We start from the raw sequence: 23,686 nt of genomic DNA, 5'->3' as shown, positions 1-23,686 counted from the left end.
AATATCAGAGATGGTACTATAGTGAAGCACAGAGCAGAATTGTGAGAAGAAGAGTGTCTATATATATATATATATAAGTATATAAGTTATTATTATTATTCTTCTTCTTCTTCTTCTTCTTCTTCTTCTTCTTCTTCTTCTTCTTCTTCTTCTTCTTCCGTTATACTCGTATGCAAGCAGTGCTTATGATGAGTCCTTGAGTGATGTTAAACACAGGCAAGAGTGGTTATACAGAAGGAATGCTGGTGTTGAAAACACACCAAGATATAACTAGTAAACATAGGAAAATCAAATGAGAGACAGGATTGGTACATGTAATGCGGGTTCCCAGCTCAGGAGCAATAAGTTAAATCAGATAGTAGGTCCGCCCGAAGATACCTTGCTAACCAGTCTCTAACCTAGCAAGCTTCTCACTGGATCTAAGGTAAGATCAAGGCTTATATAGCGCTTCTGAGCTTGGTCACTAGATCAGGACGTTGAAGCAAACACGCCAAACACATCAAATGTTGTTAAACTGCTCTGTCTCAAATTTAGTACTTAAATGCTAAGAAGTGTGGATCTCAAAACAATCAACATTGATTTCTCTCTTAGAATGTCTACCCCTTTCTTGAACTTTGACGGGACTCCTCTTAGTGATCCCGTTATCGGCTATGGTGGAACCGGAGTCGTTGTTCAACAGGATGGCATCGCAGTTAAGATTCCATTAAGGTATATCAGTGATAGTAACATTGATGCCCAAGCGAACCTGAAAGTCATCAGGCATGAAATAAGTGTGTATCAACGGCTACAGGGTTGTGATGGTGTTGCATGTTGTTTTGACTTCCTTGGTGATTGTATTCGAATGGAGTTGATGGAAAACGGAGATCTTGCTGCATATATAAAGAAACGACGCCCACCTCGATCGGATCAGCTCTCATGGTTTCGGCAAATGGCTCATGGCCTTGCCCACATACACGACCGCTGCGTTGTAGTAGCAGATATTGCTACAAAGAACCTTCTTCTCAGCGCCGACCTCTCCATAAGATTCTGTGACTTCTCCGAGTCCTCTATTCTGCCCCTCAATACTGATATGGAGCGCGTCGATGAGCGTGGCTACTCGATTTACACAGACATGGGCCAACTGGGTGCAGTGATGTATGAGGTTGTAACTGGGTACCCTTGCGAATTTGATCTATTTAGGGATCAACCGTCAGGGCCCGCCTGCGCCGCCTGGCCACGACGGGATATTTTACCTTCCACCCAGAATGTCTGGCTTGGTTCCATCATTGAAAGGTGTTGGGTTAAGAATGCATTCCAGAACGCGAGAAGTCTGCTGGCTGTGCTGGAAGCGGTTACTCTGGATTGTCCACTTGAACATGAAAGGAGCTCCATGAACATTTAGGTCCCCATGCCAACATGCTCGCAGATTTGGAGATATCGCTCTTACAGGACAGTACTCTTAACAAATACCTATCACAAACAAAGCTAAATCGGAATCAACAATTGAACTTCATGCGGGAAGCAGCCGCCGCTGTCTCATATGCACATTCAAAACATGTACTCATTGGTGGTTTTACTGCAAGAAACTGCCTAATTGCGGATGGCCAAAGGCTCAAATTATGTCATCTTGGGAACTCTCGTGTCGTTCCGGAACATCTGGATATTGGTGAAGTCAAGGAGGACAGTCTGTTGTTCAAGCATGACATAGCCTGCTTCGGTTCCCTTATCTATAATGTTGTTACTGGCGAGAAGTTCGAAGCCCGTATCTGCCAGCCATCCAACCTAGCTATATGGTATCATGTGGCGATTTCTGAAAATGAGAACTACGCGATCCCAGTTCGAATGGCTGAAGCCAGGCGTATCCATTTTCCCAATTGGCCTTGGGACAGAGAGCTTCCCAACACAGAGGGCATATTCCTAGGTAATGTTATTTGGGATTGCTGGGCTCTGTCTCGGTATATGAGGATGGAAGATGTCTGCAGTGCACTCTCAGAACTTTCAAAGCGAGATCGCTCTATGTTGTCAGGGGAGAGCGGGTTTCGTCTATTATGTCTTCCTTTTGTTCCCGTGCTTGCGGTCGCAGCTGGTTCGCTGGTATTTATTGCATTCCAACGTCCAACACGTCTTTCGCTTCTTTCACTAGTGCCCAGGTTCTTCCGGTGTTTCTTAGGGTTGTGTCTGTCCAACACAACAGGGAGTTTGGTGTCCACTTATTTCTCCGTACGTATCTAGATTAGAAAGGACAAACGTTGAGCCAGGATGAGGGCACATACAATTCTCATTTTGTTTAAAAATTTGCTATCTGGGCCATAATCTGTGGGATGGTTAATCTTGTTATTGTTGTGGTCAGAATATATAGGAGTGGTAATCACAGTCCCGTGATTGGCTAACTCTGCTTACATAACCGTGACCTTGCCGCTTCCCGAGGTTGGCGAAAACTGAAGCAGACACACTCAAACAGTAGACATCGACCACGACGACAGCTTCAATTGACCCCACGCGGAGAGCGGCAAGCACCAGGGAGACGCTTTTGAAAAACTAACCGACTGCGAGTCGCTGATATCCATCTACATCCAACTCTGAGTTATTGCCCCTCTTCTCGGAATTGGAAGGCAGCTGTCGATATGGCCTCCCTACGCCCTACATCCCGCCTACTCGCGGCCTCTCGACCTCTATTCCGCATCTCCGTAGCCTCGAGATCTTATGCCACCGTGGAGCCTGCATCCAAGGTCGCGGATCAATCTACCCCATCGACTTCGCAATCCCCAAGACTCAAGACCTTCAAGATCTACAGATGGAACCCGGACAAGCCCACCGAGAAGCCCTACATGCACGACTATACTCTCGACCTGAACAAGACCGGGCCCATGGTGCTGGATGCCCTGATCAGAATAAAAAACGAACAGGACCCCACCCTGACCTTCCGGAGAAGTTGCAGAGAAGGCATCTGCGGGAGCTGTGCCATGAACATTGACGGCGTTAACACCCTGGCTTGCTTATGTAGGTTCACCACTGTACCTTTTAATGTGGATTGATACTGAACTATAAAGGCCGCATTCCTACCGAGACCACCAAAGAGTCCAGAATCTATCCTCTCCCTCACACCTACGTGGTCAAAGATCTAGTTCCCGATCTAACCTACTTCTACAAGCAATACAAATCAATCAAGCCATACCTACAGCGCGACACACCTTCTCCAGACGTATGTTCTTCAACGCCCCTCTTCACAAATAACAATATTCTCATAAAGCAAACTTTCTCATGTTATTTTGTAGGGCCGCGAAATCCGCCAATCGCCCGCAGACCGCAAAAAACTCGACGGTCTTTACGAGTGCATCCTGTGCGCCTGCTGCTCAACCTCCTGTCCATCCTACTGGTGGAACTCGGAAGAATACCTCGGCCCCGCTCTCCTGCTGCAGTCTTACCGGTGGCTAATTGACTCACGCGACGAGAAAACCGAAGAGCGCAAGGCTCACCTCGACAACAGCATGAGTGTGTATAGATGCCACACCATTCTCAACTGCACGAGGACGTGCCCCAAGGGATTGAACCCCGGTCTGGCCATTGCGGAGATTAAGAAGATGATGGCCTTTGCGTAATAAATAGGATCGTGCTGCTTTTTCTGCTTCTGTTTTAAATTTTGGTCTCCTTTTAGGTTTTGGATCCTTCAATCGGTTAGCGCCTGTGCTTGTGGTGCCATTTTGCTACTATGGCGCCGCAGTCCTTTCGTTCTCTCTTACAGCTCGCTGTGCCGTGACTTCCTACGACATGCGTCACGGGTCCAGATCCGTACTAGCAGCAAAAGCAACCCCGGCTCCCCCGTTTCCGGCATCGAGAGTGCAGGTGTTGGAATACGGAGATTCAGTTTGTTCGTTATCTATTTTCCTTTGGTCATGAGTTTCTAGCTTTCTCTTGTTGACATAATGTTCAAGCTGTTATTTATTTTCTCGTTTCCTGTTCCATCTTTTTCCACCTCTGTACATATATGGAGAATTATCAACTAGTGAAATGTCTTAACCATGTATAAAACCACCGTTAAATAAAACAAGCAGACCAAAAATAAATGATTGAATCAACAAAAAAATGAACATAAATATGAGGCGATGCTATGCCTTCCCTGTTGGATTTTAGAGACATGATGTGACGTGTGTGGAGGATCGGTGCTGGGATGTGTATTATATTCGGTTGAGTATTTTGTATGGATTTAGGAAACGACAATAGGAATATGCACCGGGAAAAATAAGGAGTTAATTCCGTCAAAAACCTCACTGCGATATCATCCTTCCCACGTCTCTTCGATGTGAGACACCCCACCCCTCCTTTGACGCTGAACGGAAAATATGTAGAGACATCTAAACACCTGAGCTCTCGAGGTTAAAAGGTTCCGACAACTTACCAAAGACTTGAGGTTTCGGTAACGAACTTGCTTGGGTCTGGTTAATTCAGCATCTGCGGGAAGCTTAGACGCAACGGCCTCCCCAATCTATGATGTCTTCTGCGTATGCTTGATAATCCATTTCACATCCAAGGGGTTCGGCATCCTGTTACGATGAGGCATGTCTCTCAGAATCAGCTCTGGCACGAATCCGTTCCACGTAGCTGGTATCCCTCCTAGTTACTAGTACCCTCAATGGCCAATATAATCACTTCGCGAATCGGAGTCTGGAAATATATGGAAGAGAAAAGAAGGGGTAGGCATGACAGCCTATATCCAACCAAATGTGTGGATATATGTATACTTTTACAAATCCAGAGCAGAGATTTGTTTGTCCGTTAGCAGCAATCTATCTTGCTTCGCAAGAACCCCGTCAACCTTCCTATATTCTCTCGAAAAAGCCTAACAAAACCTCGTTTACCTCATCCCTCGCCTCCAACTGGATCCAATGCCCTTTAGCATCAACCTCCCTGACAGTCAAGTTCTGCGCAAACTGTCTCATCATGCCCGCTGCTGCTCCTGGTATATTCAACCGGCTTGGCTGCGAGGCGAGCATCAACACTGGCTGGTAGAGTTTCGAGTCTAACTGTGCCTGGATCTCGTCGTCGACATTGATATTCCCTACCAGGGCGCGATACCACATCAACGCAGATTTGTAATGGCCGCGCATGATCTTGAAGTGAGTGGCTTTCTCCTGTTGAACGTTAGAATATAACTAACTATAGCATTGAGGAATTGATTTCCTCATGGCCCTACGCACCTCTTCCGTGATATACGGGGCCAATGGCGCTTTACGATCGTTCCGCAGCCATGTCTCCAGGGCCCCTGTTGGCCCCAGGTGCTCGATCCATAAATCAGCCTCTGCGGGGTAGAACAATGTGAAGAACGAATCCACCTAGCAAGTTAAATTGGCCAATCTGCCCCACCAGCGGTGCATACCAATATAAAGATCATGGCCAAACACTTACATGTTCCTCAATGAGCCCCGCCGCCCCCTCCGACACAAAAAACTTCAGGTACCCAAACCTCTCGAACCCTAATACCTGTTTCACCATCTCATTAATCGCATCGAGATGAAAGCCCTCACCAGGCTTCTGGTACGGGACTTCCAAGAACGACAAGCTGGCAAGCCGTGTGGGGTAATAATTCCCCAGCCTCGAGAGCAGATAGCAGCCTGTATCATGCCCCACAGCGTGGACAGGCCCTGAGATATTCTCATGGTCCAGCAGCGCAATAATATCTGCAGACATTGTCTTGGCTTTGTAGTCTGACAGCTCTGTCGGCTGTGCTGGGCCATTTGCATCAGCTCCAGAAGCTGGTGTGTTCTGGCCGTATCCGAGCAAGTCAGGCGCAAGGACGCCATAGTCGTTTGTTATGAAGAAAGTGATTTGGTGGCGCCAGTCGAAACTGGAAGAGGGGAATCCGTGGAGGAATAGGATGGTGGAGGTGGTACTGGTACTGGTGCTGGGACGGGAGAAGATGTAGGTGTATCTGTGGTGGGAAGCGGGGACGGTGTAAGCGCGGGCGAGGGAGGGGAACACAACGGTTGCCATGTTGATTTAGTTAATTATCTATTATGTATACGGGACGTTGTGCTTATCCGTTCCACTTGTGTTTGCTCTACTCAGACGGCAGTAGAACGACGTTGTGCAAATATTCTCAATAAGGTCACGCCCTCGCTGAATCTCTCACCGATATTTCTGGATCAATGCACACTATCTGAAATGCGGTCAGGGGCTTTGACAGCCAAGTTAGGTGTCAAGGCCATAAACTTCTATTATGAGGACTGGGCTTGCAAAGTTGAGTTTTGCTATTCGGATGAGTAGAAATAATTTTCATATAACTAACTATCTTGTTTATATACACTGTAATATCATCAATCCATTTTGGTTATAGTGGAAAGCCAAGCGGGCAGGCAAGGCTTCGGCCACTCGGCTAAGGTCAACCACCATGACAGCGCTTGCGGTTATAGGAGCCGGACCCTATACGTAGTTAAACCCTTCGGGGCATACTGGGCCCGGAGGCGCCTGGCATGACGCCATTGTTAACGCATAGGAAACAACAGACTGCTATGAGCGGAAAGACAGAACAGTTAAGTAAATTTAACTACTAGGACTTAACAGTTTCAGCCCTTTTATATACACTATTTTAGCCATTGGTGACAGAGTATTCTTCCATAGTTCTTCTTATCTGCCTCCTGAGCTTCTATGAGATCCCAGTTTCCAATATCTTCTAGTCTTTCGCTCTTCCTTTTTTATGCTGCCATTTTTATCTATTTCCCTTTTGACTGAGAACAGTGATAGCCAGTTCTTAGTAACTTAAGGCAATTTATAATTGCTGTTGCCCACATATGAAGTTAATTCCTGTGATGTTTAACTAAATCTCGCCTAAATCTTGGGGTGCCTTTAGGGCTTTGGAATGAAGGTGAGTCCAAAGTCTTTACGGGAGAATCCTATAAGAAATTAGCCTTCTGTTATAGGAATAATCTCATGCAGATACGCCGAATTATGATGCACACATCGGCATCGCGATATATGGGCTGGAATCACCCGCATATGCGCTCCGATTCCACGTCGTGGTTGGTATATCATCCCTCTATGCAAAGCATCCGTGACCCAAGAACAAAGGTCGTGCAGAATATGAAAAAAAGAAACGAGCCGGCATGAATTGAGACCCCAATACCCCAACTTCTCGCGCAATTGGTGATCCAAGCAACCGACTGACACGCGTTCGATCATCAATGCGCACCCTATGCTAGCCTATCCTCGAGAGCTGGCTTCGATAGTTAGCTAGTGGCATATTCGATAGCTATCCATATCTAATGCATCCAACCATGCACCGTGCTAGTAAACATAATCTCCTGCATTTTCCAGCCTGCGGCGAGCTCTTTACTCGAACGAACCCACCGTGAATTCAAGGTAGCTATCAATTCTCAGGTCTAGAATATCAGACTTGTTCCTGAGTTGGGACCTTTGTTACATTGATCATCAAGAGGCTAGCGGTCAAACAAGAAACCATCATTTCGAGCAGCATGCAGCACCAGCCATTTTTGAACCCACCGCAGATCTGCCATGCCCACTTCCCCAGCTATTACGGGTCTAAAAAATGTTAGGTTTCATTATTGTGGGGTGTTTCTTTTGGGAATCAAGTTCCAGAGAGGTGGATATACCATTACTGCTTGGTGCAGCTAACATTACAGATCATATTTTCTTTGTGATGCCGTACAATTCCTGTGCATGTGAAAGAAGGAAAGTCGACTAACTGAGTCGATATCTTACATGGGGTAATTGGGTTAGTTCACGGACGAACAAAGAATTGGAAAGATGTCAGCGAAGAACCTAAAGCGATTGCATTTCAAGGCGCGGCGCAGAGAAGCAAAGCACCTTGATAGCTTGAAAGGGTTCGCCTTTGATGCAGCGCAATCGATCGAATATACAAATGAATGACGATCGACGCGCCTTGTTTGTTACCTCGCTCGTGCAGATGGCGGTGATCTGCGCTTCTAGGTCTGTATCTCTGGAGCACGAGGAGATCCCGCACCCCGGGCATATAAATACGGCTTCCAACCCCTTTCCTCCGGGAGGAAGCATCAAAACTATCCCTCAATCCAATATTTCGTACATCGCGGCTCAGTTATACCATCTACTTCTAGCTTCACATCCCTTCAGTAACCATGAAGTTCACCCTCCTCGCTACTCTTGGCCTCATCGGCACTGTGTTTGCCCTGGTATGAATATATCAGACCCTTATGTCCATAATTCCTATTACCCCCAACAACGCAAGCTGACTTCTTTCAAGATCCCTAATGGAGGGAAATGCAAACAAGATGGGAGCACGGGCTACTGCGAGAGCGGATACTGCGAGGTTTGTTTTATTCCTCTTACCGCGCGCCGCCCCCCCCCCTTCCCCTTCCTTCCCTCTCCCGCGCGTTTTCAAGTTTGGAGATCGTTTGAAACCTGACTCCTTTATGAAACTCCCAGCAACTTCCAAAGGAGGAAACCGGCGTATGCAAGGACCTGAAGCGCTGAGTTGGAGCATGTGGATGTCCCTTAGCTACCCGGGTGGCTTCAAGTTGCTTTTGGATGATAATACAGGCTATTCTTGTTCTTTTGTTCGGATATCGCGTTTTCAATTATTAGACCTCGCAACATCCATTGCCCCATATTTAGTCAATGCAGTGCAGTTAGATTTTCATTCCTGCATCGGTTTTTCTCGACTGCTTTCATCGTGGTGACGGATAGAGTCAAGTTGCATGTAACTCAACTCAACCCCTTAACAAATAGAGCTTCTCTGGACCTTCACGGTCATGTCCAAATCCATGAATTCAGCCTGCAATTGTGTACATGTACTGTACCATGGCAATATGTACTCTGAAAGCCGTAGATACGAGCCGGAACGGTCGTTTAATTATCCTTGCAGCCATAGGAACTGGAACAGGGAGGTTAAGCTTTGGGTCCGTGGGTCCATTGGGCTAAACCTATAACATGGAGCCGGATATAGATTACTTATGGGACAAAAATGATGTTTGAAAAGATTGTCATTCAGTTGGAGAGCGATTTGTAAGGGAAAAAAAACTACCTAAGACATAAATTTCAACTTCTTCCATGAGACTTTTTTTGCGTAGAGGAATGGAACCTCTGTACATTCAATGATGCCACCCTGATTGGATAATAAAAAACACATGCTGCCGACAGGGATGCCTAGTGACTCATGTTGATTGATATGGCTTGTGGGTGAATCTCAGGCCTTGACCGCAGCGGGCTCAAGTCTTCGGAACCCACCCTCAGCAGCAACCTGGCGCTGCAAGTCTGCCATCCGACACTGGTCGCCCGTTGGATCGTCGGATTCGGGCTCAAGCGTCCAGCTCAAGAACTTGTTCGTGTAGTTTGGTTCGAAGCTAGCGTCCAGAATGTCGAGCCGTTTGCCGTAGTTGGTCACTTTAATCCAGTCTCGCTGGACGTTCTTCAAATCTTTACTGAAGTAGGCGTAGGAACGTTCGAAGATCTTACGATTGACTGGAGTGCCCATAACGGGTTTGACGTCAACGTACTCTTCATAAGCTTCTGAGGGTTTCGCAAGAACATAGTCTGTGGCTCTTTTGACTGCCTTGAGGAATTTGGAGACCTTCTCCGGGTTCTGGGAAATAAATGTCTCGTTTCCGATGTACAAGATGGAGCAGAAGCAGCAGCATCCGAGCTCCGCGAGTTGGTCGATGCGAAGCATTTGGACATCGGAACGAGGGTGGTTCTGCTCCGCAAGCCACTCCTCCAACTCGACCATCTGTACATTCTCGAGGCCGATGCCCGCGTCGATCTCGCCGCGAATGATGGCCTTGGTGATGTTCATTCCGCAGCGGACGGCAGTGTAGTCGGATGCAGACATGTTATAGTACTTGGTAAGTTCATCGATTTGAATCTAGCGAAATTTGGTGAGTGTCTTATTCCTTGAGAAGTATCATTGCTAAGCTGGGAAGCTCAAACCTTTCCGAATTCACCAACGTATCCAATCCGCTTCCCTTTCAGGGAGTGGAAGTCAGTGGTAATACCACTATCCTTCAAGTAGACAATACCGGTAAAGGGTTCATCCAAAAGCGATCCGACGGAAACAACTGGGAAGTTGCGAGCTTTCGCCTAGACGGATCCATAAGCATCAATGCATTTCTATCATTGACATACACATATAATATATAGTAAAATAGTCTCCACTAACAGCGAGAGTGTGGATCATGGCCTTGAAGCCCATGTCGACCTTTCCACTCCCAATGATCTCAGTGACATCAGAGGGGTCATTAGGCTCAAGAAGGGCCACTTTAATGCCCTCATCCTTGAAATATCCCTTGGATTGCGCGAGGTAAAGGGGGATATGATACGGGGTCGCATGCCTTTTAACATTCAATTGATCCATTCTTAGCCAATTGGGGTTGGGTATAATTAATTAAGTGCGTCAGTGCGCCCATTTCCGCGCTCAAGAGACCTACCAATTGGTCAAAAAAGTAATCTTATCGGTAGACATGATGGCAACAAAAGCGATGTAAGTTCAGAGCAAATTGAGTGTCACTGTCAGAGTCAGCATATCAACCACAACAACGTATATAGGGACCTTGGATATCAAGCGTAACATGTCCTTTCGCTGGAATTACCCAGATCAAGTTCAGACAGTATAATCTCAGAACAATCAGTTCATGATCACCAGCTGCAGGCCCGCTCCAATTCAGAAAAAGTGTGGCTGGATAAAATATCCACGAGGCACATACTTTCAAAGAAGAGTATATAGAGCTAAGCCGCTGAGAGAACATGAACTGACCGAACACCTGTCATGTGCACGCATGGTTGCAACAATACCTTGACCATTCGGTGACAACTCCATCGCAAGAGAGGACAACGACGCTATCCATGCTGAGCCGTACCCGGATGAAAAAATGTTCGAAAGCTAGAGGTGAGGGTGGAACCGAAAGCGAGAGATGGGGAAGAGAGCTGCAACTGAGGTTTGTCGTGGGAAGTTGACAGAGAATGCTCTGGCGTGCGGGGAGAGGGGCTTATATATTGCGCAGCACGTGGTCGTCCTAATTGACCACCGGCGGACAGGGGCTCGAAAAAGCGATACTAGGTAGTATCAGACGAAGCAGGGGAAGCAAAAGAATATTGCCGTTTGACCATGTATAAAAAACTGAAACAAACTCACTCGCTCAGCACAAATGCAATTTCACGAGTTGTAAAGAGGGCCATCAAATAAGCAGGCAAGCCTTCAAGTTTGAATCAAAACGTCCGCTTCCCTTCATCATATCAATGTTTATTTGATCCAGTTAAGCAAGTTACATTGCATATTCCTTCTCACCAGTCCGCTGCAACTTATTCTTTTTCCAACTGTTCTTTATTGTTTTTATTTTTTGATCCAACAGCTATCACTGGCAGTTACACTCCAGACAGCAAGCCAGTGCTGGCTGGCTGACTGGCCACCAATTATTTGCCCAATCATTAAAATGTGGCAGCACGAAATCGCTATTGCTTTGTCAACAAAATTTCAATGAATCCCACATCGCCCGAGAAAAGAATGCTCCCGATGAATGGACGAAAAAATGATCATCAGTCGTCACAACGCTAAGTTTAGATCATTACTAAATCATCACCGTCTCCCGTACTTAATTTGAACACTCCGCCGGCTGCTGGCGCCCGTTTCTAAGCTCATGATGGTCCACAATTTCGGAGAGACTGTCAAGAGAAAGCAAAGGCCGAATTTCACGCACCAAACCGTTAGCAAAATCTGCCATCTTCTCATATATACTAGATAGGGCCATGCAAGGGAACCGATGGGGCGTGTTTAGAACGTGTCCGGGTGGCAGGGGGCAGGGGAAAGCGGGAAGCGAGGTCATGATGGGAGGCTGGACTGGACGATGGTGGATACGCATCACATACATCAAGGTTTTCCAATCGTTGACCGGCCACTCGGCATAATCCAAGTCGGCGACTGACCATGTCTTGTCAGAGGTCAGTTCGTCCGCTAGATCATAGTAAAGTGAAACATATACATGCTCGAGCGCTTGGGTGGCAGGATATCTTATTGCTGGATCGAAGTCGAGCAATTGTTCTAGAAGGTCAAGGGCTGTTCGTGGAATAGAGGTGGATTAGAAACGAATTAGCCCTTCCGGTATATTTTATATGGTGAAGTGAAGTTTAGCTACGTTGCAGGGGAAGGGGAAAAATGTAGAAACAGAAAATAAAGACAGAGGGAATGGAGAAGGAAAGAAAATGGGGCCTCTTTCCCTACCTTCATTATCGGACGTGGAGATGTGCTTTCTCAAAGGCTTCCAATCGCGAGCTGGTAAAGACTTTAAATAACCAATAATCTTGTTCAATGTTCAAGAGATTAGCCATCTCAGCCGGCATCCTGTGTAAGGCTAGCCTAACTAAGTGTTCAGCAGCATATACTTACATTCCCACTACTGAGCCCATCCATCAGATCGCCTGGCGCATACCCAAGCAACTTAATAATGGCGTATAGTTGGTTCGTGCATCGTTCTTCGGAAAATAGGGGACAGCCATTTATCATTTCCGCAAGGACACAGCCCGCCGCCCACATGTCCATGGCAGGGTGATAAGTCTGTGCATCTAACATGAGTTCTGGAGCCTGATAGCATTGGTTTGCGTTGTCGTAAACATGGTCTATCGTAACTCTCTCACCATGAATTCGTGAGTGGTCCAGGCCAGTTATTTGCAGGTCACAGCCCCGGGTAATGAGGATGCTAGATGGTTTCAAGTCGCAATGCACTATGTTTGCGGAATGAAGATATTTCAACCCCCGCTGCGGATAAATTGATTAACAGCGAGGTCACTTATTGGCAAGCTGGAAATAGTGGATCTGGAGGGTCAGCACATACCAGGAGTTGATAGAAGAAAACTCTTGCATATTGCTGGAGCGTACTGGATGCAAGACATTGATCAAGAGTCATGCCTTGGTGCTGTGATATGAGATATCTATACGTTCTGGTAAGCTCAAAATTGCCTGTTGAGATTTGCAAAGCAAGTCGAGGATCAAGGACATGCTTACAAATTCCCTCCGAATGACAGGAACGCATCCTGCAAGCCAGCGATCTAGCAGGAAAGAAAACAGCACACAAGTTAGTAAGGGGGTCGATACAAATGGTGCAAATGCTCGTTCGTAGGAAAAAGGAGTTGGGTTGAGGGTTAACATTTTCATGCTTGAGAAGTTTCAACTGCTTTAGTTCTAGATAGGCTCTCTGGCACAGGTCGGAGCGGGCGAAGGGTTGATATATTTTCTTAATTGCGACTTGGATGCCGAGCAGGGTATCGCTGGCTGAGCTGTTATGGCACATCCTTCAGTTGTGAAATGGTAAGATATTAGGCAAAAGGTTGGATATAAATGAGCCCGTACCAGATGATATTGGAACCCTTGATCTTGACGGGGCGTAGGTTTGTATATCTTTGGCAAGACAGTCAAAATTAAGCCAGTCCAAAGATAAAATGAGATGAACTAGGTGATATCATACCTTGGTGCTACTTCAAACGAGGAGCTGACGAAATGCTGCATATAAAGGAATTCTAACATTGTTTTTACTACTAGTGATGATTTGTTTCGGTTCTAATCTTGCTGGTATCATGACAGACACGGCTAAATTAGACCGTCATTCTGAAAATCTGTCATCAACACTTGTATATGCAAACAGGAAAATGGAAGTTTATGGGGGGTTGCGGGTATATCCTCCATATATAAGGGGCGGATGAACGACTCCATCGACACACAGCGCACAAGGCCCTCCACGATCAGCGATTAACTGTCCACCACGACTTACCCTTGCTCTTGACGAGACAGACGCAGAAAGCTTGGAAACTTGAAGCAGCCATTACGTCACGATCAACAGTCCATTCCCGCATGTCAAGGCGACAAGGCGACAATTAGAATTTGGGGCTCGCTGTATAAGATGAACTCCCCTGCCGTGTTGAAGTTAGACAGGGTAACTCTCTTGCTTCACATAGCGAACTTGCACGCCAAAACGCGCCGGGTTTCAAACGGCCGCTGGCTGCTTTGTTGACTCTTTAATAGTTATTAATCTAATCGTCATCAAAACTGATGCTGGAAGCGGGAATTTCAGCCAGTGACTTCAAAAGTGGGCCTCATGCTGCTGTCCCCGCTCAAGCCCATGGACCGGATGTGTCATCACCATCCTGAAGGGACTGCTCAGCTATCAAGCTCAGTAACAAAGCCAATCTACACGAAGCTAGAAAGATGGTCCATGGACTGTGCAAATCATCGGAAAGAGATCCCCTCCAATCTCTGTGGCGCATTCTTGAGCTTCAGTGTTCATCCGTCCACACTATTCTAGAGCTCGGGCAGTTCAATCGCAGAATGACGATGGAAAAACGAGTTGGATAGCTACCTCACGCCCGCTTTGGCACGGACAGAAAGGACTAAACTCAGCGAAGTTGGCCCTGGAGGATGACAGACCTACATGACGCCGTCTCTGAGCTCTGTCGCTGTAGGATACGAGCTGCGAATCACAGAAGCGATCCAAAAATTCATTGCCACGGCCGCGCGGTCGACAAGATGAGAGCAGCCATTTGGATGATCGTTGGACCTGCCCCTCCCACTAAAAATGGGCGTGTGCCGAATATTGACTGGCCGAGCTTCTGTTGACCTGCCACTTACATGAACGGTTTTATGAGGCTTGTCAGACATTGGTGGGGCATCCATGCGGGCAGCGGCCAGTGAGGGGTTCGTGCAGATGCTGGATGCTGAGACATGCAAGGGAGAGCGGTCCGTATCCTATGTGGCCAGTTACTTCGATCCTGGGAAATGTCAATGCTCAAAGCATGTGTTTCAACACATGAAAATTGCGAACTTAATACCAGGGGAATCAATTCTCCTTTTTAGCTCCAATTCTAGCGAATGGTAACATGATTCAAACTCCATTTTCTCACACAAAAAGGAGAATTTTCAATCGTGATATAACGGCCACATCATCCATATTTTATTTTTTTATGTGTAATTTATAATGTCCTATATACATTATATATGTCATGAAATTTGTATAAGAACTGACTGAAAAACAAACCTACAATACATAATAATAATACTGTAATCTCACGATACATATAAATTTACATGTATCATTTTTGTGAAAGTGAACATCCAACAAATACACTTCAGATCTTATCTTATACTTGACATTTTTCAGCGAAAATGAAATACATAATACTATATATCTTCTAACATATAAATTACACTTTATACACTAACTACAGTGTATCTATACCGAGCTATTCAGATAAATTGATTCTTCAAATGGTGTCTTCCTGGAGCATAATGCAGTTAGCTATATCACCCTCGGCATGAAACTCTTCCCCAGCCTCCAAGCTCGCTACCCAGTATTTTGCTCTATTTGAGAGACTGCAGTTATCCAAGCTATATTGTTCACACATCAAATATGGCATTCGCCATCCAATTGGACAGCTCTCGAATCTTGCGTGCATTTTTATAGGTGTTTTAAGCATTTTGTGGTCTCGATTAACTAACAAAGCCAACCCTTCCAAGGCTCAAGCCACCCCCGCTTCAACTAGTTTGAACTCTTTTCTCAGCATCGGACAGTTTGAGACAATTCCTTGAAGAGAAGCGGCCTTAACTTTCAAGCGGACGGATGTTTGTTCTTTTGCCGACAATCCCTCTATCTACTGCGTACCTTGGTACTGTTCTTCGTCGCTGCATCTCACTCTTCAGCGAGGACCTATTGGCTTTTCCAGCTGGATGTGCAGCGGAAGGCAAAAGTCGGCGTTTCGGGGCAGGCGATGTCCGATGGCTACAGAGGTGTAACAGTACGATCTATCCTCAAGAACTATTCTGTGCTACTCAACATGATATTCCATGGTTCAGTTAAAAGGCCCGATGTGGCAGCTTGGCTTTCTGCTCCTCGTTGAGCGACAGCTATATCCCTTTCCTTATGGTCCACAATCCTGACTACGCTTCTGAGCCCTGGCTTTTGGAAAAATGAATCGAATCCCAGTGTTGATTGTTGGCGGTGGACCCTCAGGTCTGGTGCTGGCGTCGTGGCTGCAGAGACAAAACGTGGGGCTGCGGATAATCGATAAGGGCGAGTTTAGGGCTTCCAATTCACGCGCCATCGTCATGCACGCTCGCTCCCTTGAGCTCTACCAAAAACTGGGCCTGGCTGACGAGGTGATTGCTGACGGCAAGCAGATGATAGCCGCAAACCTTTGGATCCAGGGGAAACATAGAGTGCGATTACCGATTGGCGATATCGGAAAGGGCGTCACACCATACCCATTCGTCCACGTCTACCCACAGGACCGACATGAAAAGCTGCTGGAGGAAAAGCTGGCGGAAGCTGGCATCACGGTCGAGCGGAATAGGGAGCTAGTAAATTTCAAAGACCATGGCGACCATGTCTCGTTCACCGTCCTCCACAATGATACACAGGAGCGGGAGGAGAATTGTGAGGCACAGTACATCATCGGCTGCGACGGTGCATCGTCGACTGTGCGAAATGGGCTCAGTGATATACACTTCCCAGGTGGGACTTATCAGTCCCGATTCTACGTTGCGGACATCGAGGCCAGCGGACCCGCTATCAACGGAGAGGTCCATGTCAGTCTCCATTCCTCCGATTTCCTCCTCATCTTCGCATACAACGACAGTTCGCGCGTGCGAGTAGTTGGTATGGTGGATAACAAACCCGATGTCCCTCCGGAAACACTGACATTTGAAGACGTATCGGGTACCGCTATAGACAGCTTGAAAATCAAAGTAGAGAAAGTCAACTGGTTCTCAACATATCGCGTCCACCATAGGGTGGCGAGCAAATTTCGAAGTGGCAGAGCGTTTCTTGTGGGTGATGCAGGGCATATTCACAGCCCCGCAGGCGGGCAGGGAATGAACACCGGAATCGGCGATGCGGTCAATTTGGCTTGGAAATTGGCGGCGGTATTGCAAGGCCACGCCGATCCGTCACTGCTGGATAGCTTCGAGGAAGAGAGGATTCCATTTGCGCGAGCGTTGATACAGAGGACGGATCAAGCTTTCTCCATCGCAACATCTGGAGGTTTTCTTGCAGATATCGCGCGCTCTTATATCGTACCCTGGATCCTCCCCGTGGCTATGCGACTACCAGGAGCTACGGATTATGCCTTTCGCATACTTTCGCAAACGCACATAACCTACCGCGGAACGTCATGTGTCGGAGGCGTCGCTGGCCATGTGCACGGCGGGGACCGGCTCCCTTATACAACCCCCATTGGGTTAGATAACTATGAAGCACTATCACAAATCGCGTGGCAAGTTCATGTTTACGGAACCCCCAAGGAGGAGATGATAGCATGGTGCAGAGACAAGGACGTTGCACTGCATGCTTTCGACTGGACAGAAGACTGTAAAGGAGTGGGATTCGCTCGAGACGCTGCATATCTATTGCGGCCCGATAGTTATGTTGCGTTTGCGAACTTGTCCGGCATGCTAGCACAATTTGAGGAGTATCTCGGAGCTTGTGGCATCCGCAAATTGTCAACATGATCGATTGGTCATCATGTCGTGTCGCCGATCAGCTTAACAGTAGTTAGTTGCGAGGCCAAGGGGTCTAAAATTATTTAGGGTTAAGTTCCCGGAGATTTATTATTCGATGCGATAGACATATGCAGTGCATTACCGGTTCATCCGTTAAGTTTCCGGAAGGTCACTGTTAAAAGTTTTGTCTGACCATGTCACTAACCAACCAGTTAAGGTATTTGTCACGGCCCGGGTCCCCATATTTTAGGCATGAGATCATTGTTGATTAAGCCCTAATTCCAGATGATGTATGCTTTTTGAGTGAGCCAAAACTTTTGATAGTGACTCTGCACAACTCATGTACTACTAGAATACGAAGTACTGGGACATTCATTTGATTTCTAATCGACTTCGAAAGGAAAATGATGGTAGCTTCTGGACCTTCTCCTCATCGAACACCTCTATATATATCGACACTTCTCCCCCTCGGTCAGCTGCGCAGTTGAACTTACTCTCTCGCCTTCCTATATCAGTACAATTTATACATTAATTTCCCAACAACCTCTTTATGTCCCGCCCCTAGTTGGTGTTTGCATATCTGAATCTTATTGTATCAAATTACTCCAATGGCGATTCCAAAAACTCAAAGGGCACTCATATCAGGGCCCAACTGTGAAGCGCTCGTATCTAATGATTTTCCCATCCCCGATATATTACCCGACCACGTCCTCGTCAAGACAACCCATGTCGCCCTCAACCCGGCGGACTGGAAGAATTTGGGCTCAGACAAAACCATCCCAGGCACACTAGGTGGCTGCGACTTTTCCGGCATAGTCGAAGAAGTTGGTCCTGCTGTTGTCAAGAAATTCAACAAGGGAGACAAGGTGATGGGCTTCAACCTTGGCTTTAACGAAATGAAGCCGACCAAGGGCGCCTTTGCCGAATATGTAATCTCCAAAGGCGATCTGCTGTTGCGTGTGCCGGACACGTTGCGCATGGATCAGGCAGCATCAATGCCCATGGGATTGTACACAGTGGCTCAGGGGTTGTATCAGGGGATCCTGCAGATGGCGCTGCCGAATGAACCTGTTAAAAATGCCGTTCCCGTGCTTATTTATGGAGGAAGCTCGGCGACGGGGGCGTTGGCTATTCAGTTTGCAAAGTTGTATGTCGTCTACACCGACTAAGTGTGATGAGCGTTTGCCATATCCATAAACATTGGCCAACGACCTGCCTATTGTGGTTGCGACGATATGGCTAACCATTTCAACAGGTCTGGCTACACAGTTCTGACCACCTGCTCGCCGCAGAACTTCTCGTACGTGAAGGAACTGGGCGCAGACGTAGTTTTCGACTCCCACGAGGAGGGCGTCGGCAAAAAAATCCGCGAATATACCAACGACAACCTCCATCTCGTCTACGACACTATTTCAATTCCCGAAACAGCTGCAGTATGCGCTGACGCCCTCTCCTCCAAGCCGGGTGGCAAGTACATGGCTACACAATTCCCGCAGATGGAGCGAAAGGATGTTGAGTCCAGTGGCGCGGTAGTATACACTATGATCAACGAAGAATTCAGGGTGGGCGAGTTCTCCTTTCCTCCTACGCCGGAGGATATCGAGTACGGGATCCGCTTTGGAGACATTGCAGAGAAGCTGATTGCAGAGGGGAGGATTAAGGCACATCGAGTGCTGACGAACGAGGACGGCGGATTTGCGGCTATACCAGATGGATGGACGCTTATGAGAGAGAATAAGGTCAGTGGGAGGAAGCTGGTATATAAGGTGTGAACTTAAGGGGTTTGTTATGGCGTTATTCAAATTCGAGATAAAAGGGAGGTTTTGATGTCGTCGAGTGGTTGTAAACATATGCAACGCCCTTATTTTCCGATACAAATTGACATAAATTTGATACTCATATTTCAAACACAAGTTGTTATAGTAAATTTAGATATGGTAATTTAAAAATTATCTATCAAATATGTATAACTTAAAAGCTTTTGCTTTTCTAGAAAGAGCATTACATGTGAAATTCAAGAATATTTTCTCGGATAGATTTAAGAGATGTAATTCAGATCACTATTGTGTTCCGCTTGCTTGAGAAAAGCTGATCATTTTATAATATTTGAATAACTTTTTTTACATGTATTATTTTCTATTACAATTTACACATAGAATCAATTTTATAGTGAAATAAAATATATAAAACTATCAGATAAATATATTGATAACAGCACTGTAATCTGAATAAAATTCACATAATAATACAGACTGTAGCTCAGCAACATACTGATAATTTTAAAAATTCTAAACAATTTATTAATAATATATATATCTAAATCGGCGAATTACGCATCATGTAGTATTCTCATGGATGTTGGAATATCAAGAGTTGACCACCATTGATTTTATATGGAAATGGTAGATGTGCGGTGGTGATCCATGTCAACGATTGGATGATCTTGACACATCTTGGTCGTCTTGAAGGTTTCGAAATAGAGATTCAGAAAGGAGACAAAAGCGACTAAAATCATATCTTTCCATTGATACTCTGATCCAATAATACCTGGGACTCATCGGTGGATATATGCATAATATATGCATAATTTCTATGTGGAACATCCAAAAAAGAAGTGAGAAAACCAAATTTGGCTATCGAATGTAGGATATAGGGGGAAGACAGCCGCAATATAGAAGGCCGCAACGTATATTGGGTAAGAGAAATGGCAATGAGAATTTCCCCATCAACCAACCAGCCCGGCAGTTTCTCACTCTCCATTCTCATAAACCCGCAAAATATGCGAATCAGTCTTCTCACCCAGCCCCTGCTTCTGAGCCAAATAAAACATATTAAGCGCAGCATTCCCTATATGAAGCGGGCAATAAACATCCCTCGCTGCCTGAACAACAGCGGCAAGCTCCGCCGCGGCCTCATTCACCGTCTTCGTGCTGCCACTGTCAAACCCACCCGTCAATCCTGCGATCATCCCCTCACCACGAATTTTGAAAATTGTACTTGCGCCCGCGGCAGCGTTGACGACGGCGTAGACCAGTGGCAGATCGACTTTGAGGAGTCGGGCGAAAGCGATGGCTTCGGCGGCAGCAACTAGATGGATGTTGGTAAGTAAATTGACGATGAGTTTGAGCGCCGCCGCGTTGCTTTCGGGGTTGAGGGACGCCTTCGGCTCAGCCTTGGTGATGGGATCTCGGTAGTAGAGGCGCACGGCACTGGCGTCGTCATCACCGCCGAAGCCGAGAGGGAGGGCAGTGATGAATATTTGCTCCGCAATGCTACAGAGTGGGGTGGGAAAGTTATGGAGGCGCGCAGCCGCGGTGACAATGCCCTGTTTTTCGACAGACCAGTCAGTTAGGGAAAATACTAGCTGTGGGGGCATAGCCGTAGAAAGCGGAATTAACAACCATACCACATCTTTTAGAATAATAGTAATCGCACTCGCTCCTGGATAATAATCCTCTCGTAGCATACGCTCGCAGCGGTTCTCATGCATGAAGCTCCATGCATCGGATGATGTAAGTGCTTTGCCAGCGTCTTCGGCATTCAACCCCAAATGTGCGGCAAGCCCCATGACTTCACTGGCCGCAAGTATATGGATAGCAGCGAACACTTGGTGGATCATCTTCATGTTGCTGCCCGCGCCGACTCCGCCAGGCACAAAGTATAGTTTATTCGTATCCGCCATCTCTGTAAGGAGGAATTTGCCCTTTTCAAGCGCTGCATCTGAGCCGCCTGCCATTATTGTGAGAGTACCCTCTCCGGCTTTCCGGGCTCCGCCCGACACAGGTGCGTCGATAAAGTATACATCTTCGCGGCCAATTGACACGAGCTGATCACGGTACGACTGCGCGGAAACGGCTGGAACAGTGGAACACAGAATGAGGGTAGCGCCACTGGGGAGACCTATGAAAGAAATCATCGGCAACATATTAGCTGTGCTAAAAAGAATAAGACATGTACGGTACGTACAACATAATTCATTGAGAGCAGCAGAATTTAATACCCTTCGCAATGCCATTTTCATGGTCAAAAATGGCGACCTGTGCCTGAGCAGCAGTAGCGACCATGCAAACACAGAACATATTCCCACCCGCAGCACCTCCAGGAGACGAAGCGATCTGGCCGCCAGCGTCCTTGAAGCGGGCCATTGTTGTCTCCTGGATGTCATATCCCTTGACGACATAACCTAGCTTGATCAGATTGGTGGCCATGCCAAAGCCCATGAGGCCCAGGCCTACAAAACCTATCGATGGTTTCTCAGTAGCCATTTTTTTTTTTTTTTTTTTCAATAACAATCAATATGCGACTCTAAACGAATATATTTTCTCAGGTCGTTTATTAATCGTAATATTTCAGGACAAACTTAGGCAAACGGGCAAGGAGGGATATCCGTAGCACATGGAAGTCCCCGTTAGCTTGAAACGCAAACAAAATGGACATCTGAGAAGGAATAAAAACACACTTATGGGTATTTATAGAGAGTTCATGAGAGCCTTCGATTCAGTAACCTGAATGCCGCCTTAGAGTTTTCAGCGGCCGGTTTGGGCAGCAATCGTAAGCCCTGTTGTGGCTTTACAAAGAAAGTGATCAGAAAAGCACGCCATGACCAAAGGAATAGCAGCACCCAGTTCCCCGTCTCGGGTTTTCTATACACCTTGGTATCTTACCTACTGAAATCATGTTGTTGAGGCATGAAACATTTGCGCGAAAATAACCTCTACACCCCGCCATTGACATCACCGCCATGGGTGCGGATGGAAAGCGTGGAGAAGGACGCAAAACATTTCGACAGCCACAAGAGTGCCAGATTGCTTTCCAATTATTGGGCCGCGAGGTTCCTTTTTTACCCACAGCAAGGGGGTTGGTTGGAAATAAACCTGTAGTTCCCACCAATCTGCAGCAGAGAGAGCCCGGTTGAGTGGGGAAGTCATTTCACCCCTGAATGCTTCCGAAGATGTCAAGGAGCGGTCTCTCTCAACTCTGCTCCGTCGAAGTAATTGAGCCAGATTGCAACGAAACTAAAATAAGTCGTTTTCCGCCGGATCTCCACCAAATTCTGATGAATGAAAGAAAATAAGGGCATATCATGAACTATTTTCCGGGCTCGGCGGGAGGCTCTGCCAGCGGACGGAAGTGCTGAAACAACCCGCTTTCTGTTCTTCGCTTGTCGGACTGAAAAAATAATTTATCAGAAACACAAAAAAAAATGGAAACAAGAAGGAAGGAAAGAAAAGGAAAGAAAGGGAAAGGAAAAAGAAAAAAAGAAGGAAAATATTAGGGGACTCCAGCTCCTAATGCATGTTCAACAGCGGAGGGACGCAACAGAAATCTTCTGTGTAACTGCAATGGCATCAAAAAAATGAGTTGGACACCCCTCGGACAAGTTGTCTATGCCTTCGCTCCGGTCGCGCATCTTCGCGCATCTCTGCAAGCTTCAATATGGACCTGGGCTCAGGTAGCCATCTCACCAGGCTTTAACAACCAAGGTAGAGACCTCACCACTACCCCTCCCAGTTGTCTGAACTATTCTTATCAAACATGTCAATTTCGCCCTCAACTTTCTGGAAACTGCACCGTGGCTCATGCGCATCTACATTTGCAGGCTTTGATAGTGACTAGTTCGCAAAGTCCGAGGGTGGCGATCTTCGTCGCTTTGGTATGTTTCGCGAATGTTCGTCGAACGCAGCCACTCGTTCCGAATTGGTACCATCCCACAATGGCGACCTCTCCTATCCTTGAGCCGAACAACGGCTTGTTGTCCTTGTGTGTGGACGTGGTCTCGTTTAGTTAGATAAAGTACTGCATTCGCTGTTGACAGTTGGAAACACGAAATACTAACAACGTCGCTCTAGAATTGTAGCACATCGGGTCCAAAATCCGGACCGGAAATGATTTCTTGTTCGTCCTCGAACTCCAAACTGCAGATGTCGAGAAGATAGCCGGATTAATTGAAACTCCCGTGGAGTCTACCAGATCGGCCTACCCAAGGATTCTCGCCAACGTACCGTGGTAGTGAGTGTAGGAATTCCAAATCAGAGATATTGGTATGGACTCCTAGAGCAGGCGGTATTCCACGGCCACTAACCAACCGGTCAAGGACCAACTAGGGAATGATATCATTTTATCCATCTCGATCAAGGCATCGTTGTTCAATTTCCTTTGAGTTACTGGATAGACAGAGGTCCACAGCAAGACCAGATAGGGAGATCCAGCTGGGAAGCCGCTCATGAAGGTGTAGAACACGAAGAA

General features: G+C 46.7%; 10 protein-coding genes across 10 annotated transcripts; 6 read left to right on the top strand and 4 right to left on the bottom strand.

The window, feature by feature from the left end:
* Positions 1 to 592: 592 nt before the first annotated feature.
* On the top strand, positions 593 to 1,381 carry HCBG_05716 (uncharacterized protein; the record flags this gene model as incomplete). Its single annotated transcript, XM_045432765.1, has 1 exon — positions 593 to 1,381. One exon carries the CDS (start codon positions 593 to 595, stop codon positions 1,379 to 1,381), a length of 789 nt encoding a protein of 262 aa, XP_045286881.1.
* A 1,081-nt stretch (positions 1,382 to 2,462) lies between these two features.
* On the top strand, positions 2,463 to 4,056 carry HCBG_05715 (succinate dehydrogenase iron-sulfur protein; the record flags this gene model as incomplete). Its single annotated transcript, XM_045432764.1, has 3 exons — positions 2,463 to 2,979; positions 3,030 to 3,181; positions 3,255 to 4,056. The coding sequence occupies 3 exons, from the start codon at positions 2,604 to 2,606 to the stop codon at positions 3,576 to 3,578; spliced, it is 852 nt and encodes a 283-aa protein (XP_045286880.1).
* Positions 4,057 to 4,255: 199 nt separating this feature from the next.
* HCBG_05714 (epoxide hydrolase) lies at positions 4,256 to 5,967 on the bottom strand (the record flags this gene model as incomplete). The annotated part of the gene is made up of 5 exons (XM_045432763.1): positions 4,256 to 4,306; positions 4,376 to 4,462; positions 4,836 to 5,108; positions 5,175 to 5,309; positions 5,383 to 5,967. 5 exons carry the CDS (start codon positions 5,965 to 5,967, stop codon positions 4,256 to 4,258), a joined length of 1,131 nt encoding a protein of 376 aa, XP_045286879.1.
* Positions 5,968 to 7,485: 1,518 nt separating this feature from the next.
* Positions 7,486 to 8,442, top strand: HCBG_05713 (uncharacterized protein; the record flags this gene model as incomplete). Its single annotated transcript, XM_045432762.1, has 3 exons — positions 7,486 to 7,521; positions 7,832 to 8,278; positions 8,395 to 8,442. 3 exons carry the CDS (start codon positions 7,486 to 7,488, stop codon positions 8,440 to 8,442), a joined length of 531 nt encoding a protein of 176 aa, XP_045286878.1.
* A 301-nt stretch (positions 8,443 to 8,743) lies between these two features.
* On the bottom strand, positions 8,744 to 10,835 carry HCBG_05712 (thiamine biosynthesis protein; the record flags this gene model as incomplete). Its single annotated transcript, XM_045432761.1, has 5 exons — positions 8,744 to 9,829; positions 9,895 to 10,044; positions 10,124 to 10,295; positions 10,392 to 10,470; positions 10,756 to 10,835. 4 exons carry the CDS (start codon positions 10,424 to 10,426, stop codon positions 9,155 to 9,157), a joined length of 1,032 nt encoding a protein of 343 aa, XP_045286877.1.
* A 717-nt stretch (positions 10,836 to 11,552) lies between these two features.
* On the bottom strand, positions 11,553 to 13,773 carry HCBG_05711 (mitogen-activated protein kinase; the record flags this gene model as incomplete). Its single annotated transcript, XM_045432760.1, has 7 exons — positions 11,553 to 12,013; positions 12,179 to 12,239; positions 12,344 to 12,712; positions 12,789 to 12,885; positions 12,959 to 13,002; positions 13,476 to 13,519; positions 13,722 to 13,773. The coding sequence occupies 7 exons, from the start codon at positions 13,771 to 13,773 to the stop codon at positions 11,553 to 11,555; spliced, it is 1,128 nt and encodes a 375-aa protein (XP_045286876.1).
* A 1,737-nt stretch (positions 13,774 to 15,510) lies between these two features.
* HCBG_05710 (monooxygenase) lies at positions 15,511 to 17,449 on the top strand (the record flags this gene model as incomplete). The annotated part of the gene is made up of 1 exon (XM_045432759.1): positions 15,511 to 17,449. The coding sequence occupies one exon, from the start codon at positions 15,911 to 15,913 to the stop codon at positions 17,447 to 17,449; it is 1,539 nt and encodes a 512-aa protein (XP_045286875.1).
* A 599-nt stretch (positions 17,450 to 18,048) lies between these two features.
* On the top strand, positions 18,049 to 19,451 carry HCBG_05709 (uncharacterized protein; the record flags this gene model as incomplete). Its single annotated transcript, XM_045432758.1, has 3 exons — positions 18,049 to 18,587; positions 18,696 to 19,179; positions 19,434 to 19,451. 3 exons carry the CDS (start codon positions 18,049 to 18,051, stop codon positions 19,449 to 19,451), a joined length of 1,041 nt encoding a protein of 346 aa, XP_045286874.1.
* A 492-nt stretch (positions 19,452 to 19,943) lies between these two features.
* HCBG_05708 (3-hydroxyisobutyrate dehydrogenase) lies at positions 19,944 to 21,705 on the bottom strand (the record flags this gene model as incomplete). The annotated part of the gene is made up of 3 exons (XM_045432757.1): positions 19,944 to 20,765; positions 20,847 to 21,340; positions 21,441 to 21,705. 3 exons carry the CDS (start codon positions 21,703 to 21,705, stop codon positions 20,190 to 20,192), a joined length of 1,335 nt encoding a protein of 444 aa, XP_045286873.1.
* A 1,091-nt stretch (positions 21,706 to 22,796) lies between these two features.
* HCBG_05707 (uncharacterized protein) lies at positions 22,797 to 23,450 on the top strand (the record flags this gene model as incomplete). The annotated part of the gene is made up of 2 exons (XM_045432756.1): positions 22,797 to 23,093; positions 23,298 to 23,450. The coding sequence occupies 2 exons, from the start codon at positions 22,797 to 22,799 to the stop codon at positions 23,448 to 23,450; spliced, it is 450 nt and encodes a 149-aa protein (XP_045286872.1).
* Positions 23,451 to 23,686: the final 236 nt, after the last annotated feature.

Source organism: Histoplasma capsulatum, assembly GCF_000150115.1.
Source record: "Histoplasma capsulatum G186AR genomic scaffold supercont2.7, whole genome shotgun sequence".
Lineage (NCBI taxonomy): Eukaryota > Fungi > Ascomycota > Eurotiomycetes > Onygenales > Ajellomycetaceae > Histoplasma > Histoplasma capsulatum.
Note: the sequence above shows the minus strand (reverse complement) of the source record. Positions and strands in the feature narration are given on the sequence as shown.